Source organism: Notolabrus celidotus, chromosome 3 (assembly GCF_009762535.1).
Source record: "Notolabrus celidotus isolate fNotCel1 chromosome 3, fNotCel1.pri, whole genome shotgun sequence".
Lineage (NCBI taxonomy): Eukaryota > Metazoa > Chordata > Actinopteri > Labriformes > Labridae > Notolabrus > Notolabrus celidotus.
The window spans coordinates 16,186,451-16,203,225 of NC_048274.1; the positions used below are offsets into that span (position 1 = coordinate 16,186,451).

General features: G+C 42.1%; 1 protein-coding gene across 9 annotated transcripts in view; it reads right to left on the bottom strand.

Annotated features, from left to right (window-relative positions):
* chd9 (chromodomain helicase DNA binding protein 9) overlaps positions 1-16,775 on the bottom strand; it is a 75,714-nt gene that overhangs the window by 47,739 nt on the left and 11,200 nt on the right. For all 9 annotated transcript variants that reach the window (XM_034678915.1, XM_034678898.1, XM_034678929.1 and 6 more), the window contains exon 3: positions 1,769-2,178. In XM_034678915.1, coding sequence (XP_034534806.1) covers positions 1,769-2,178 — 410 coding nt within the window. The remainder of the gene's footprint in view (positions 1-1,768; positions 2,179-16,775) is intronic.

The window sequence follows — 16,775 nt, forward strand, 5'->3', positions numbered from 1 at the left end:
TCTGATGACTGTGTGAGTCTCTGATCTGGCCGCAGTGAATGATCTGAATGTGGAATGCATGATGTAATGGAGGCTATAAAAGGTTGACTGAGACAATATTAGGCTCCATAAGCAGGCTACGTTTCACCCTGATCTAAAGCTGTTTCTGTATGTAGGCCAAGTATGGTTACAGTGAATCGAAATGGGTTACACAGCACGTTACCTTGGAACAACAAGAACTGCTATCAGTGACACATTTAAAGGACAGATTTCAGATCACTTTCCAGCTGCCCTTCATGTGAAACAAGTCTTGTGTTTCATTTGATTAAATGCAGATAGTTTAATCCGCTGTGTCTCCACCACTGCAAAGTGGTGAAGAAGGGAAAAGGAAATTGGTGTAAGCACTAACCCGACGAGGTAATGTTTAACTTCCTGATATCAAAAGCCATTTTTCGGTTGTCATTTTTAGTTACACAACCAAATTGGGCTTTCATTTATTCAAAAATCAAAGATCAAAGATGTCCCAAGATCAACCAGACTACAGAGACGCCTGGGTCACAGTCAACTTCACAAGGGAAGTACATCCAACCAAAGCTGATAAGCTTGCGGGACTATCTGAACGAGTGATTCCTCCATCATCTCATTGTCACAATTTTCTCATTTATTACACACACAAACTACAAGTAAAACCCATTATCTTCTACAGCTCATCTCCCTCTGCATAGCTCATCTAATTATTAATCAACACAGCTGCCAGCAACACATCACTGTAGACCGTTGTCAGTCATGGCTCATGCAAAACACAAGCCCTCTCAAACACTCATGAATGTTGCTTTTTCAGAGACACATCCTGACACTGCCGTTTCCAAACGTTCACCTTTTTTTTCTCAGCTCTCTGCGACGGCCCTCAGAATTTGCACCAGCTGATATTTCAAAAGCTTGCGCTGGGTGTGGCTTATAGCTGCACACTGCTTTAATAGGGGGATGGGAGGTGGATCACTGTATCTATACATCAGCACTACCCGCCTGAATATACTCAGCAGCAGAGTCTCACATGTAAACGCAGCCTTTGTTTGCTCCTCCTCTGTCTTTGCTGATGACTGAGCCTGCTTTATTGTTATTACATGCAGTAAATTCTGTTGAACTTTGAGCGTCCATCCTGATAAGCATGGGCAGAAAATGTTCACTGAGTAAAAAAAATGTACCAGCAAAAATCAAGCTGTATAGGAGCAAGTCAGATCAGTGAAACGACAAGAACTGTACGTGCATTACGTGCGTGTTTGCAATCCATACGAATGCAATCTACGGTTATGCATGTTAACTAGAAAAATGGTGAGATAGATCCACCGCTTTTCCTCCTCTTAGAATGATAGAAATATCACTGTAAAATAAAGACTTCAGTTTTGTGTCCTTCTGATGTTCTTTTATGTTTTGAGTTTCTCATTATTACTGTTATCATACTGACCAACATTTGAGTTTAAGCAATAGATTTACAGGTTATGGAATAACAGCTCACTGCAGCCCTGTCTCTGGGATGTAATGTGCGTAAATCTCTTTAGGTATGCTGGTACACTGACTGGGGGTTTACCCACTGCAGTGGCATATGTCACTTTTTTTATTCGGGCTCATTAAACGCCACAGTGGTTAGGCTCTGGTTGTGTTAAAGGAATTTCTACACTGCTGTGGGGAGGGGAGGACCTGATCAAAGCTCTACTTACTGGATTATTTTTTTAAAATAACGAGCATTTCAGAGCTTTACAGAAGAGTATTAATGGCTGCGATTACATACCCGATCTTGGCCTTCTGCTTGGGCTTGGAGGAGGGTACAATGCAGACCTTCCTGGATACCTTCTCTTTTGGCCGTGCTTTGCCGTTTCCTTTGTGCTCGCGGTCACGGTGGCTCTTGTGCTGTGACGAGGAGCTGGGGAAGCTCTCAGGGCTCATAACTCTGGGGATATTCTTCTCCCCGCGCTGCCGGGCCTTAGCGATAGCCTCTGATATTATTCTGTTTGCCTTCTCCTGCTTCTCCAGTAGGTTTGACTCCATCGGATGATGCGTCCTCCGCTGCGACCTCTTCTCCGCTGGGGAGCTGGATGAGGATGAAGATGATGAGGACGAAGAGGACGACGATGAGCTGCTCTTCAGTGGGGGACTAAGGACCCGTACCTGGCTACTGGGACCATTGGCATTCTTCCGAGGCTTAGGAAAGAAGGGGAAATATAAAAAGGACAATTAGAACAAGTGGGGACACATCTTCTTAAATACTACAGACATGGTGCTACAACATATCTATTGTAGAGGACACACATCCAACATGAGATGCAGGGATATACTCGCTGAAGAAGAACCTATAACACACAGACCTATAAAGCTGACACTTGACCTTTAAAGCAGAGCTGAGTGAGTGAAGCTCACGGTTTCCACAGATGCACTACTGTTCAGCAACAATTCTAAAAAGTCAGAAAGACACAACTGAACTTAGTAGATCTTAAAAATGGGCAAATATTTAAGTGCTGCATGCACAGACTCAAGTTTCGGAGCACCTTATCACCAGGCAGTTTTTGACATATAGAGGAACCAAATAAGCCTACCAAATTTGGGGCTATAAGGATCCCCAATATAAGGCTACAAGGGTGTTCTTCTGGCATAAAGACTGATGCTATTTATACCGCATGACTCCATGTTTTGTAACATGCAACATGTAGGGTTATAAATATAAACACTATAAATACCAAGTGTTTTAATCATGATGGCTGAGAACATATGAGGCCAGTATCGAGTCATACAGCTCCGCTAGTACGTGAGTAACACCGGAAAACATTCACTTATTTCTGAGAAAATGGTGCCAGCGCATTGAGATGCCATTTTACTCTACAAAGAAATATCCTAAACTGTGACTAACCCTTTATGGAAATACAATATACTGTGATGATACAATGTCACCACTGCAACTACCACTCATTCAGAAAAACTACAAACTACTGGAGGCTGTGTGTGAACCTCTCAGACAGCAGAGCTAGTTGCAGTTCCCGTCACAGATGCTGGGGGTGGGGGGTGGCCCGCATAGCTCCGCATGATGCTCACTTCAGCTCTCAGCCTCACATGTACCACTACGAGCAGACTTTCACTCTGAGTAATGCTACTACTTCCCCGCAAGACTTCATTCAGATCAGGTTAGAGAGGGCTCTGAAATTCTTACACAATGTGACACAAACACTCGGGCCGTTTTTGAAACACCTGAAATTCTTTCTGTTGTCAGCTATTCAAAAAGGGTAGAGTAAACACAGACTCCATGTAGCCGGTTACAGTGAGCCTCACAGACATAAATAATCCAGCCTGGCTGATACATGATAATACGTGAATAATAGATGGTGTGGCTGCAGTTATGCCTACACAAGCGCCTTGAGGTGGGCCTTGGGCCCAGCAGAGAGGGAACCCATAAATGGATGACCTAATCTAAAAATGTGTTGCGTATGCCTACATGGCCAAGGCACAGGCAGCTGCTTTTTTTTTTTCCACACAGCTCACTAAGTAAAGAGAATTAGTTTGAAACCCACCAACAAAGTGGGGGAGGGAGTTGAATAAGTAGCGATTCATTTGGAAGGAACGGGTAAAACACACACACACACACACACACACACACACACACACGCACACGCACACGCACACGCACACACAAGACCTGCATTATGATTTTCACGTGTGCAACAGTGCTGAGACTATTAGGAAAACATTTACTGGATCTTGCTGGAATGTTCCCATTCAAGTAAAAAGGTAAAAGACGAGAGGGGGAGGGGTTGAAAGTAATGCTTAGGAGCGGAAGAACATGAGAGCACATGAAAGAAGCAGCGAGAGGAAGAAAATATGAAAATAGGCTCCTATCAGAGGGAGAGAGAGAGGGAGGGAGAGGGAGAGAAAAGATAAAATGCACCAAATCTGAGAGCACTGCAGCTGTGTAATACATCTATAAATAACTGAAATTACAGCCTGCCAGCACTGCAGTGATTTCAATCTCCCGAGCAGCACGTAGTCCCATGGAAACGGTGGAGACCATTACAGCCTATGAAAAGGTAGAGTAAGCTCCATTTGGGCTGGCAAGCTCACCCTAGTTCTCACCCCTTCTTTTCCACATGTAGTGAGCAGTCTGATGACTGACAGGTTCAACTCACGGAGGACACACACACACACACACACTCTGGCACACACACACAGACACACTCACACACCATGTACTACACTAACTACAGTGAAGAGCAGCTCAGGGGGAGGAATTCAAAAAAGTACAGGAATGGGATGTATGGAATGAGTAGACAGTGGGGGTGGGGTTGAGAAAGTGTGCCTCGATAAGGTCTAGCACAGCAGAGCAAATGAGTATGGAGGGGAGGAAAATAAGCAGCAATGAGTTCAAGATGGCGGCAGTGCAGCATGAGCCAGTAGCAGAGGAGGTTGTTCAGTTCCTGCCGGCCCCTCCTCTTCCCCCCCTCGTCCCTCCTCCCTCCCAGCTCTCAGAGCAGCTCACTTACCCTTCCTCTTGGCCTCTTCACTGTAGACATGGTGTTTTTTTTTTTTCTTCCTCTTTCCTCCCCCCTCTCCAACCGGCTAACAAAAGCCTTGCCCTTTCGCCGGGTTTTTTCCTCTCTCTGTTGCTCGCTCACGCTTTCCCCTTCACAAACACACACTCTTTTCCCTTCCAACAGTCGTTTTCTCTCACTCTTCCTAGAGCCGTGCTGTCCCCCCCTCCCCTCCCTCGCTCCTGGTTTTGCCTCCCCTCCTCCTCCCCGGTCAGCTTCTCTCCTCAGGCAGTGTGAGAGCGCTGGAGCCGTTCGTCTCCTCCTCCCCCAGCGGGCAGGGCTCAAGAGGAGCGCATGGGAGCTCTCTCTCTCTCTCGCTCTCTCGCCCTCGTTTGTCTCTTCACAGGGTGATGAGGGAGCAGCGCTGTGGGCGGTAGAGGAGGTGCGTGGCAGTCCAGGAAGCTCTCATTCTGCCGCTGCGTGCTGCTTCACCGTCGTCCGGCTTCAACCAAGTCTCCCTCACTCTTTCTCAGTGTGTGTGTCGGAGTTGCCTTCCCCTGCCTCCTCTCTCCTCCCCTCTCATTGATTCCTCTTTCCGCTTGCCTTTCGAGTGCGCTCTCCGCTCTCTCTGAGCCGTTTCCTTGTATATCTCACTCTCTCTGGCTCTTTTTTTGCTCTGCCGTTTCCCCTTTTGAGCCTCTCCTGGTCTTCTTCACCAGCCAGGTAGGTTACTCCATTTATTACTCACAAAAAAGGCTTTTGTGTTGGCTTGCTCGCTTGTTTGGCCGGTTGTTTTTTCCTCCTTTTTCCCACTTGTCTTTTTCCTTGTTCTCCCTCGCTGCCCTCCCCTTCTCCCCGGCTGGGGCGTGTATGGTGAGCTCGAGACTCTGGCAGGCAGAGCGGCGGAAAATGAAAGCACAAAGCAGCAAAATGCATCAGCATGAATATTAGAGATGTCGTTAAAACCCAGACTCGTTTTTCACTCTCTCTCTCTCGCTCACTCACTCGCTCTCTCACTCTCTCTCTCTTTGTAGGGAAGTAGGCCAGCAGATGGTGCTAGCAGTTATTACATTAACTTTCACAACTTAACCCCCAAAGTACTGGATTTTGCCCACACCACAGATTGTCAACATTGACGCTTTTTTTTTTTTGCACCCATGAAGGTCACTGCTGATGATTTGCTGATTTATTTATGAAGGAGCTTCATACAGAAGGGCTAGATGTACACATAGATAAACAAAATAAGGAACTGACCAAAGGCATTCTGATATTATCAGCACCCAGAGAGACAAGAAATAAATGCAGCAGACTTTCATTCCCTACCAGACACAGTGTCCAGGGTTCAATGACTGGCTTGAACCCTGCGAGAGGTCAAGGCCTCATCACCCTGCTGTGACTTAAAAAAAAAAAAAAAAAAAGGAAGAAAACAAGAGAGGAAACTGTGATTCCTCCAAGACATGCAGCTCTTCCTGTGCCGCAGAAGAGATATTGGAGGAGTGAGCCAGCTTCTGAGGGGACTCCTGTCACCATGATGCAGGAGCCATGTGCACTGGCTGGCACATGGTATTGGGACTACACAGAGATACAGGGCTGGCCTGAAGCCAGGTGCAGAGCACAGCAGTACTGGGTCAGGGCCTGAGTTACTGACACATACCCCATCAGCTTTTAAATCTTCCTTTGCTCTGCAAAATCATCTGGACAGGCTTCTTTCCCAGTCAAAACAAAATTCACTTTGCACGCAGCTGGCAACATTAAAGTACAGTTCTGAGCAGGACTGCTGCCCAAGAAGCTGATTGTGGGGATCAAATCATGTTTAATGCCTCCTGATGAGTAAAGCTGATCAGAACACACATCTAATATGTTCCACCATATCTTCAAAAGCTAAATAAATCTTGAGCAAAGTATATTTCGGTGCATTTTCAATGTTTAACTTTTTTTGTTTTTATGACAAGGGCCTGACATCCAGAAGGGAACATATGTTATTTTGTGTTATTTGTCTCTAATGTGTCATATTTTTCCTTCCCCTCTCAGCCTAAAGCACACAACACTGGTGTGAATTATGTGGGTGAGCTGAGCAGACTCCAAAACAATATGGCCATACATTTCATGTTGCACAGATAACCTTAATAAAGTTTCAAGCAACTGACCAGGAATGTTGTGGACAACCTCATTTTAACTGTGTGTGCGTTCAGTGTTTTTTGTGTGTGTGAGTAAGTAGAGAAGAGGGAAATAAAGAGGAGCTTTCTACCTATCTCAATGAGGTGTGTAGTTTTACATTTTACAGCACATGAAGAGGCACGGACTGCCACAACAATGGCAGTTCCTTTCCAAGCATGTGCAGCAGCAGATCCACCTGCCAGACCAGGCCTTGGAGTTTGGACTTTAAAACAGACCATATGCTTGCTGGGAGCTGAGAAGCAGCGTCCTCTCCAATCTAAACAGATAATGCCCGCCTGGGTACAGTACAGAGCTTGGGGGTGAGCATAGTCTATACACGCAGGGGACAGGGCAATGGGTTTCAAACCTCATACGGGCACTTGGGCCTTTCTAAAAAAAAAACTGAAAATCTCTTCTATCATGAACAGTTAAACTAAAAATAAAACCTCTGTCCACTATTAGGTGTTCTTGGTTATGTAACCTCTTAAATCACAAAAACAAAAAAAGTCCTTTCCACTGATAAGGTGGAAAAAATGTCTGGAAAAGGTGGAAGCAGAGTATCATCTCCCTCAAACCACCGAACTAAATTCCTCCAGCTGCCTACTGGGTATTTGAACGGGTAAGGAACGAAACAGACATTTAGAGAGTTTGACTAACACCTTGTTTAAATCCATTGAAGTCGTTCACCATTTTCGCCATTATTAGCAATAAACCAATTCTTCTTTACTGGTAAGGTGTGCTTTTGTTTCAAAAAATAGAGAAGAGAAAGGAAGAAATAAAAAAGAGAATAACAGTCAACACATGCTTCAACAGTCACATGGCACAAAGCCACTTGGCAACTAAACGGTTAATATGCAAACAAGCCTGGCAGCTCTGTATGAGGGGGTGTGGCTTCATTTTAGAATAGAGGAGGGAGGGGAGAGGAGGAAGGGGAGGGGAAAGGGAGGGCTGGTAAAAGGAAGCAAAAGGGAAAAAAACTGTGTATGTGTGTTGAGAGAGAGAGAGAGAGAGAGAGAGAGAGAGAGAGAGAGAGAGAGAGAGAGAGAGAGAGAGAGAGATTTTGGAGGCACAGGTGTCTGTCTCTGTACATGCCATTAGTTCCTCACCAAAGGATCTGTGTTAGCTAATAACCACAGCTCCCTTTTCTCGATAGTACCACCATGAGAGTCTCCTCTAAGTCACCATTAGGGAAATAAAAGCTTAGATCAAGCAAAGGCTGAAAATGACGAGATGGCTAGCTCTCACCGGTGCTTCAGAGAATACAGCTAGCTGCTACTCTCATACACAGAGACTTAATCCTTACAAACAGGAAGATAGTGTCATTAAATCTCACCGGTACTGAAGGACAATACAGGAGATACATAGATCAAGTGTTTGATCCGTTATTCAGTTTAAAACTTCCTCATTAAAAGGAGTAAACAGTGCTTGTTTCACATAAAGCTGCTTGCTGTGGTGAATAACCCGCTGTAGTGACCTTGGGAAAGCCTTTCAAAACCACACAAGATCATGGACACTGTTTTGTGTCTGCCTTCCACGGGTTCAGAGATAATTTGAAGAACGATTTTACGAATAAGACTTTGAGTTTAAATAGGTTAAGCTTCAATAAGAGTCAGAGTTTGAGTTACTTGTATGAGAAAAGGCCCTCTCCTGCAAGTGTACCACAAACAACATAGATAGCATGTACACATCAGGCCTGATAACTGTGTTTAAACACCTTCACCTTGAACCTTCGTCGAACCTCGCCTCCCTCTTCACACTTTGACGAAAACATTTCTCGGTGCTGTTTACTAACAATAGACTTGGCCTTTGGTCCTTTTTTGCGAAACTAAAGTATCGCAGAGACCTCATCGCCAGATCTCAAACCTATGGCTTTGTTAATAAACTGTTAAGTCTAGGTGTGAAAAAAAAAAAAAAAGTTGAGGCCTTCCTAATTAAGCCTGTGACAACAGGCCAGTGTGCCTCCACAGTGGAGTGTAAGGCAGAGGCAGGGGTTGATAAATGAAAGGAGACATGATGCACAGCATTGCTTCCTCAACCAATTAAATACAGCACCATGCATTAATGATCCTTTATTCAGGGCCAAGAGGAGCCAGGCCGAGCGTGTTCCCCTCCAGAGAAGCTGCTGTAAGTCTAACAGAGCATCATTACTACAGTCTGGCCTGCTGGACTGTGAGCACACAGCCGTACCACGCCTGGTAGAAGAGATGTGTGAGGGGGAGCAGGATGGTTATGATAAGAACACAGAAAGGGGAGGATTGTTTGTAATCTCTTTGAAGGAAAATAAACAGAAGGTAACTCATTCTACTTTTGAAATGACTTCCAAACTCATTAAGGGACACATATCTGTGATGCTGCTATGCAGTCCCAGCAAAAATGAGGATCCCAAACTAGATATGTTCAATTTATATGAACAGTTTGGTTCACGCTCATTTGACAACAAGTAGGACAATTAAGGATGGGTACCGAATTTGGTACTTTTATAGGTACCGACCGAATTCCGTCGGTACTACCGAGTACCAACTCACGTAAAATCAAACGGTACCATGTTTTGGTACCTGAACGCATCCCTTTGACTGTGAGGGAGTGGAAGAGGAGGCGAGTTTCCATACTTTTGCCCTGTAATAAAGTTCAAGACTGACCGGGTGGACGTCTCTGCTCTCTGCTCTGTGCATCTGTGCGGGAGTGCGCCAAACAGAGCCTGCAGCTGACAGGCGCGCACTCACCGCGAGGCAGAACTGCAGGATTAAGTTTATTTTATACAGTCTATGGTTGAGAAGGACTCTCTCGCTCCGACTACCTGCCCTGTTTGTAACCGTTCCTGTGTGCGTGAATGCCCAACAAGTAAGTTGTGTGTCCTGTTATTATAAAGAGACGGAGAACTGACTTTTCCCCTTCCGCAGGCATTCACGTGTGTTCATTGATAAACTTCAGAAAGAGCAATTAGACACCACAAGCACGTGTCAGCTAATATATCTAATCACCTATATAATCCTGTTTCTGTTAATTTCATGTTAAATTAAATAAAAATGTTAAATTAAACAATTAAACGATTTCATTTTTTTTAAATTAACATTTACTACCACATAAACACAAAAGTACCGAAAATTTGTACCGTTAAGTACCGGTACCGATTCCCAGGTACCGGTAATCGGTACCGTATCAGTTCAAATGTGAAAGGTACCCATCCCTAAGGACAATAAAAGCTACATGATTACATTTGAACATACAGGCAACAGGTACTACTAAATATTTCCTTTGATGCTGCCCCTTATATTGATGATCAGTTTGGGAATTGTCTGCTGACTGTAACTTTCTGTTGGTTTAATATTACTGTATCCACAGCATACAGGTCCTCAGTGTTTACATCCAATGGTCCACAAGGTAAAAAGAAGTAAGCACAGTTCAAGCATAACGACTGTTTCCCTTCAGAAGAAGTGTGTGTGCATCTAACGGCAGTATTTTTAGTTAACACACAGTACATACAGAAATACACACACACACACAAACACACACACGCAAACACGCACACGCACATGACACACACGCACACACACACACACAAAGCTCAAATGAGCATAATCACAACAACAAACAGCAACATTTTCACAGTTCACACTCAAACACCTTGTTTCCTTCCCCCTTTCACACACACACTTGGTTAACCATGTAAATAAAGAGTAATGTGGGTACAAGTGACCAGCTGCTGTACTGTAAGAAGGGACAACATCCACACTGCAGTACAAGCAGCTTTAATCCAGCAGTCCTTAATAAAGATGGCACACAACCTTCTAATTATTTATTCTGCTAATTAACTCCCTTAAGTTAATCAAAATCAGCTAAGCCGTTTCCACTGCTTACAAAAATGTTCATTAGTGCAGACAGATCTATCTGAGATGTTAAAGGCATCCCATGATGTGCCTTGTTGTCTTGCTTGGACGGAATGAAACACTAGGGGGTGACTGTGAGGAGGGAGGAGGAGTGCATAGTAAGGAGAGAAGGCATCAGCCTTCATCACCTTGGTGTGTTGGCTGCCATATCAGATGCAGGACTGAAAGTATACATTCTTCATGAATTCAAAAAGACAAAGGAGAAGTTGGAAAAGTCAGACATAACCCATTATTCTATCTTACAAGGTGTGAAATCATTGATCTTGTCCAATCTCTTCAGAGCAGTCTTATGTCTTAATTCAGTCTGACTTTCTTAAGACGCTCACTGAGGCCGAGGTTTGAGAATTGTGCACAACACAAGACTCTCATTTGACTCTTTGTCAATCAGACCCAGTGACTGAGAAGAGCAGGCAGTGGTTCTAACTAGGGCAGCCACCCCTCTTGCATCTTTAAGTGTCAGCTCAGAGGGCAGTCACTCAGCAAGATTTAAGACGATATTTCAGGGGTCAGGCCGGTGTCTAAGACAAAGCAAACATCAGCTAAAGGGGAAGCAAGACGCCGTCTACCCACAGAGGGACGCTAATCACAATCAATCTGACTGGTATACAAAGCAGCAGAGGGTGCAGACAGTGGACCCTTTTCAAACACAGCTCCCCACTCTCAATACAACTCTTTTTATAAAACTACAGATGTTTGTTCTAAAGGTAGCTAGTGAAGTTATCATGTACTATCAGATCTTTGTTTTCACCACAACATAACTTGTTGAATTGCTTCAAAACAAACAAAAACAGTAACTGCGTGCTGTTTTTCTCTGAGAGGAATACTGAACTTCTGCTCAGGTGTTCGTCAAAGCTAAACTGTGATGAGCATAGATATTTTTCACTGAGAGACTTTTTACATAGCTCACTTTGCATTTTGATTTGACTTCGGAAACACAACACTGACATTTCTCTGTGGGATTCAAACGGTACTTCTAATTCTAATGAGTCCTGGTTCCCAGATTTCAGTAGTTTTATTGTACAACAGAATCATAATCAGAGAGGAAACGGCCAAACCTAGGGGGGAAAATGTGTGGTAGAAAAAAAATTATACTTTGAGCTATAACTGGCGTGTACTCATTCAGAAATCAGAATTTATCCAAAGGTAACTTATTTAAGGTTTTATCATTTCTTTGAGACTAGACTCTTTTGCGAGCTAAGCGGACCTGAAAGTACTGTTGGCCTCCACACCAGTGACAGGTGCTGTATGATTCATCTGCCCCTGAGGAGAGAGATTTGTTTTGCATACTGAACAGCTCAAGGTTTTCATGTACTTAATATGCTGTGTCACAAACAGAAACCATAAAGCTTCTCTGAAAAGGGCTTGTTTTTAGCAGTGGATGTTCTGTGTAATGACGCAGCGCTCTCAGAGATGGCACAGCAGGTCAGACACCAGGCAGTGAAGTGAAGCTGAATTGTGCAAAACAAGCAAGCCGGATGATCCCATTCATTAATGGGTACATCGGCGCAAACTAAAGAGAGGAGCTGAGAGGAGGTCCCTGAGGAAGAGAGAGAAAGAGAGAGAGAGAGAGAGAGAGAGAGAGAGAGAGAGAGAGAGAGAGAGAGAGAGAGAGAGAGAGAGAGAGAGAGAGAGGGAGAGAGAGAGAGAGAGAGAGAGGGAGGGAGAGAGGGAGAGAGAGAGGGAGGGAGAGAGGGAGAGAGAGAGAGACAGACAGACAGACAGACAGACAGAGACCGTGAGCAGAGGGTGGTGGTGGTGAAGGAGGGGAATTCAGCGAGGGGGCTGACTGCCAGACCTTTACAACTCCTTCATTATCAAAGCTGTGCAAAGTGAGAGCAAGGCCAATGCCTGCTTAAAAAAGGAACTCACACAGAGGCAGCTATGTACATCTGCACAGGAGAAAGACAGAGCGAGTCAGTAATCGTCCTGCAGCCTTTAGGATATGATGAAGAAGGGATTCCTCTTCCTCTGCTCTGTTTTGAACCTCCTGCTAAGTGGACTAAAACATGTTTGTGAAGTGAATATCTGCTGGGATAGCAGAGGCCACACACTGGTTTCAGATAACAAATATGGGAATATCATATGCAGGTTATTAGACGAATCAGCTTCTGTGGAAATTATAAAAGAATACTGTCAAAGGACTCCAGATTTAAATTAGCTCTAAGCTAACTCTGGTACAATGCATCAAATGGCAACATTTATGTTCAATATTCTACATGGTCCTAGAGCTGGGCGACATTGAAAATGATGTTATCACAATGACATTTTTAATTTAAGTTGATATTGATAATTACCACGAAAAATATCAAATCATTATTTCATTTAAATTTTAAGGCTGCCTTTTGGTCCCGAGCGAAAGTGGATGAAATCAGACAGTTTGTTAGCTTGTGTCTGGATTAGGGATGTACATTTTAAGTATTTCCCGTGATCGATTTTTGGAAATGTTAACGATCAATTATCGATTAATCAATAAAGAATATATACATATTATTCTTATGTGGAAAAACAAGGCCGGATATGTTTTTTCGACCAAAAAAACACTGATTATCAACAAGCAGGCTCAAAAAAATATTCTCTGTGGACATAGACTTATAAAGTGAAGGCTCATAATACTAACAGAAACGTACTTCAGACTCTCAGTGTCCAGTTTTCTGTCTACTCGTTCTTATTGAGAAAAATAAACGTGTGTATTCCGTGAGGTGTCAGCTGTGAGCGCAACCGGGTCAGAATTAGTCTAGCTGCAGAAAAGCCCAGACGTCTCTGATGTTGCTGCTCTGCAAACATAGCGTACTAGCAATTCCCACCAGTCTCTTGGATTTGTATCTAAAGGTGGGGAAATGTCCTGTTTAAAGTTGTCAACTTTTGTGTCGTTGTTGGCAGCAGTTGCGCATTGATCCTCTTTAAAAACGCGAGACCTGTCACTCAGCTGCAGCCGCCAGCTGAGCGTCTCCGCTAAAGGTGCGCAACACCTTTAACAGCTGATTCACATCAAAACATGCTTTAAACTTACAACACCTCCCTGATAGATGAGTGTAAAATGAGACCACATGTTGTCCGTTCCACGTGACGGAAAATTGAAAACAAAAATGCGTGTTTCGAGTAATGTCTTAACAATCAATTAATTGATAATCAATTAATTGTGTGCATCCCTAGTCTGGATTTCATTTTCTGATAAGCTTGTTGGATCCATCATTTTTGACGGCACTAACAGGAAGCAGGTCTTTTGTGCATGATGAGATGTTTGTGAAGTTTTCGTTAGTAGATTCTTATTTTTCTCAGGTTGAGGTAATTTACATAATTTGATTTAAATTTACAACAAAGAAATATCAAATTGAATACTGTGTATCAGTTTATAGATTATTATTTTGAGTTGTGCATACTAAGGGTTACGGACGAAGTGATAATTTCACACAGTTCAGTGAATGCATCACGGTTATTCATGACAGTCGTGGTGTACATTAAACGTGAAGGTGTCTCCGTGCGCTTCCTTTACCCACATCCTGAAAGTATATTTAATGGGGGGTTCAGTTGGGGGGTGTAATTATAAGTTTAAATATATTGATTTTTTTTAATCAGACATATTATATTTATATTGAGAAAAATTATATCATATATATAATTATCGTTATTGAATTATCGCCCAGCCCTAAAGGTCCCTTAATAAATAAAATTGAATAATACAGACAACAGGTAAAACTGAGGGAGACAGCTGGTGTGACAAATTTTGTTTTGTCTTATATGTATGTATATAAAATATATATTGGATCAACATAGATATTGATATACACTTAATTTCATTTTCATGATTATTATTAAATAATTAATTAATTAGTTAGTCTATATATTTTGAGCCAACAGAGAGATAAAAATGACAGTTGAGTGCTGTTAAATGCCCACATAAAGGTTGTGTAATCAAACTAATGCAAAATGTTACATTCATGAAACAAAATATTAAGTCTACTATTTAAATCCTCAGTTAAAAATGGACAGACTGGACATTAAGGTGTTAAATGTCCTCCTGTGCTGTAAGCCACATTACTTTGACATTATAGCGTGATTAAGTAGTGGACAAAGCAGATGAAGACTTTGCAACCTACAACCATTTAAACCGACAGAGAAAGCTGTTAGAGGAGGACTGGATTGATTCAGTATCCCTTAGTTTCTGCATTTCATCCAATTGGGACTGTTAATACTCACAAATCCACTCATGTGAGTACAGCCAATCGTGGTGACAATCAGAGTGACTGCTCAGTGTGAGACAAAACAGACGACAAGCCTCCAGTGATGACACAGAAAACGGCTTGATGAAAAATAAAGACAGCCCAGGCTAAAACTTTCCCATTGAGACTGACCATATCTCTGTCACTGACCTGAAGAAATCTACTGATTAAAAAAAACTAAAACATGAGGGCCGGTGTTTAGTCAGATGATACTTTAGTTAAATGACACCAACCCCACACTGCTTTTGAGTGTTTTTAATATTATACACTTTTTGACTTTCACAGGTAGTGATGTGTGACTGTGAAAAGAAAACGGGATGAGATTCTCTGTCAGAAAATGTGAATTTCACATGTACGAGAGTAAGTCAGAAAAGATTTAGGAGATCACTTAATGCCAAAAACAACACAAACGCAAAGTTACTCATACTCTACAGGTAAGTCAGGTTAGTGAAGATTTGATCAAGTTTAACAACAACAAAGTACCCCCATTTGTTTAATTAGATCTTGGCATTCTTTTCTATATAAAGGGGAATGATACTAAAATTATTTAATGTGAAAATACGGGAAAAATAAATTGTATTATGGAAGTTTAACAGGCTTTCTTTAGCAGCACCTGCAGTTTTGAAGAAACGTTACAATTGTGAATTTTTTTTTTTTTTTGGGGGGGGGGCATTTTAAAAGAGGAGTCAGACTGGGTTAGAAACTGGGATGATATGGATTCAATTTTTATTAAACTCTTGCTTGATAAAGTAAAAAAGTTTCATAATCAGTTCAACGTTACATTGAAATTTACACCGGCAGCAAACTTTTGCAGAAAGTTGCATTAATCTAACATTTGACACGTAATAGATAATACAGTGATTATAATATAGTGTAAGGTCCCAGTCATTTCGGAGGAGAAGTGAAACGTCTTCAAGAATTTCTACCAGTCCAGTTGCCTTACGGGTCAAGCTTTGAATTACCATGACCTGGATGACCGACAACCTTTACATACAGACATGCACAGATTGATACAACTTTGCATGTTGCGATTTGAGTATATAAAAATAAAAAACAAGATTTTTTGTTCCTTTTTTCTGTTTAATCATTTCTTACTCAGCAGAGTGGATCTCTTTTAAGTGTAGGAATGCTGACACAAAAAAGGTCACTTCCTATGAAGGAGTTATATTATTACAGCAATGCTGGGACACAGCACATATTACTGCACAAACAAAGAATAGGCACACATCAATCAAGATGGACTACAATAGATTGACTCCTGTGTGGAGAAAGTGAAGTAATTTCTCAACTCTGTTTTCTTATTAAAAAAAAGGAAAGGAAGATTACTTTTGATGAAGTACACTAGCAGTCAAAAGTTTGGATACAGCTTCTCATTCAAGGGTTTGTATTTATTTTAATTGTTTTAAATTCTGTAGATTAATACCAAAGACATTAAAACTATGAAAGAGCACATATGGAATTATTTAATCAACAAAAAAGTGTTAAACAAAACAGAATATGTTTTACATTTTAGATTCGGTAAAATAGCCCCCTTTTTCCTTCATGACAGCTTTGCACACTCTTGGTATTCTCTCAGTCTGCTTCATGAAGTGGTCTCCTGGAATGGTTTCTGATTAACATCAGCCTTGTCAAGAGTTCATTTGTAGAATGACTTGCCTTCTTAATGGGTTTGAGACCATCAGTTGTGTTGTTCAGAGGTAGGGTTAGTGGATAGCTCAATTTGACTACTTTTGTAATCCAGATTATAGCAAAAGCAGATTATTTCATAGTTTTGATGTCTTCAGTATTAAACTACAATGTTGAGAATAATTAAAATAAGTAAAACCCATAGAATGAGAAGGTGTGTCCAAACTATTGCCTGGTAGTGTATGTTAAGATATGAAAAATGCCAGTGCTTATTGATCAGGGCTTTTTACATCTCTACAACCATTCAAAGCCACATTCAAAGTTAACAGTGAACTGAGTTCATTGTGTCAACTGGACTCAAGTGTTATAGAATGCAATCATAGCGCTCAATAAAC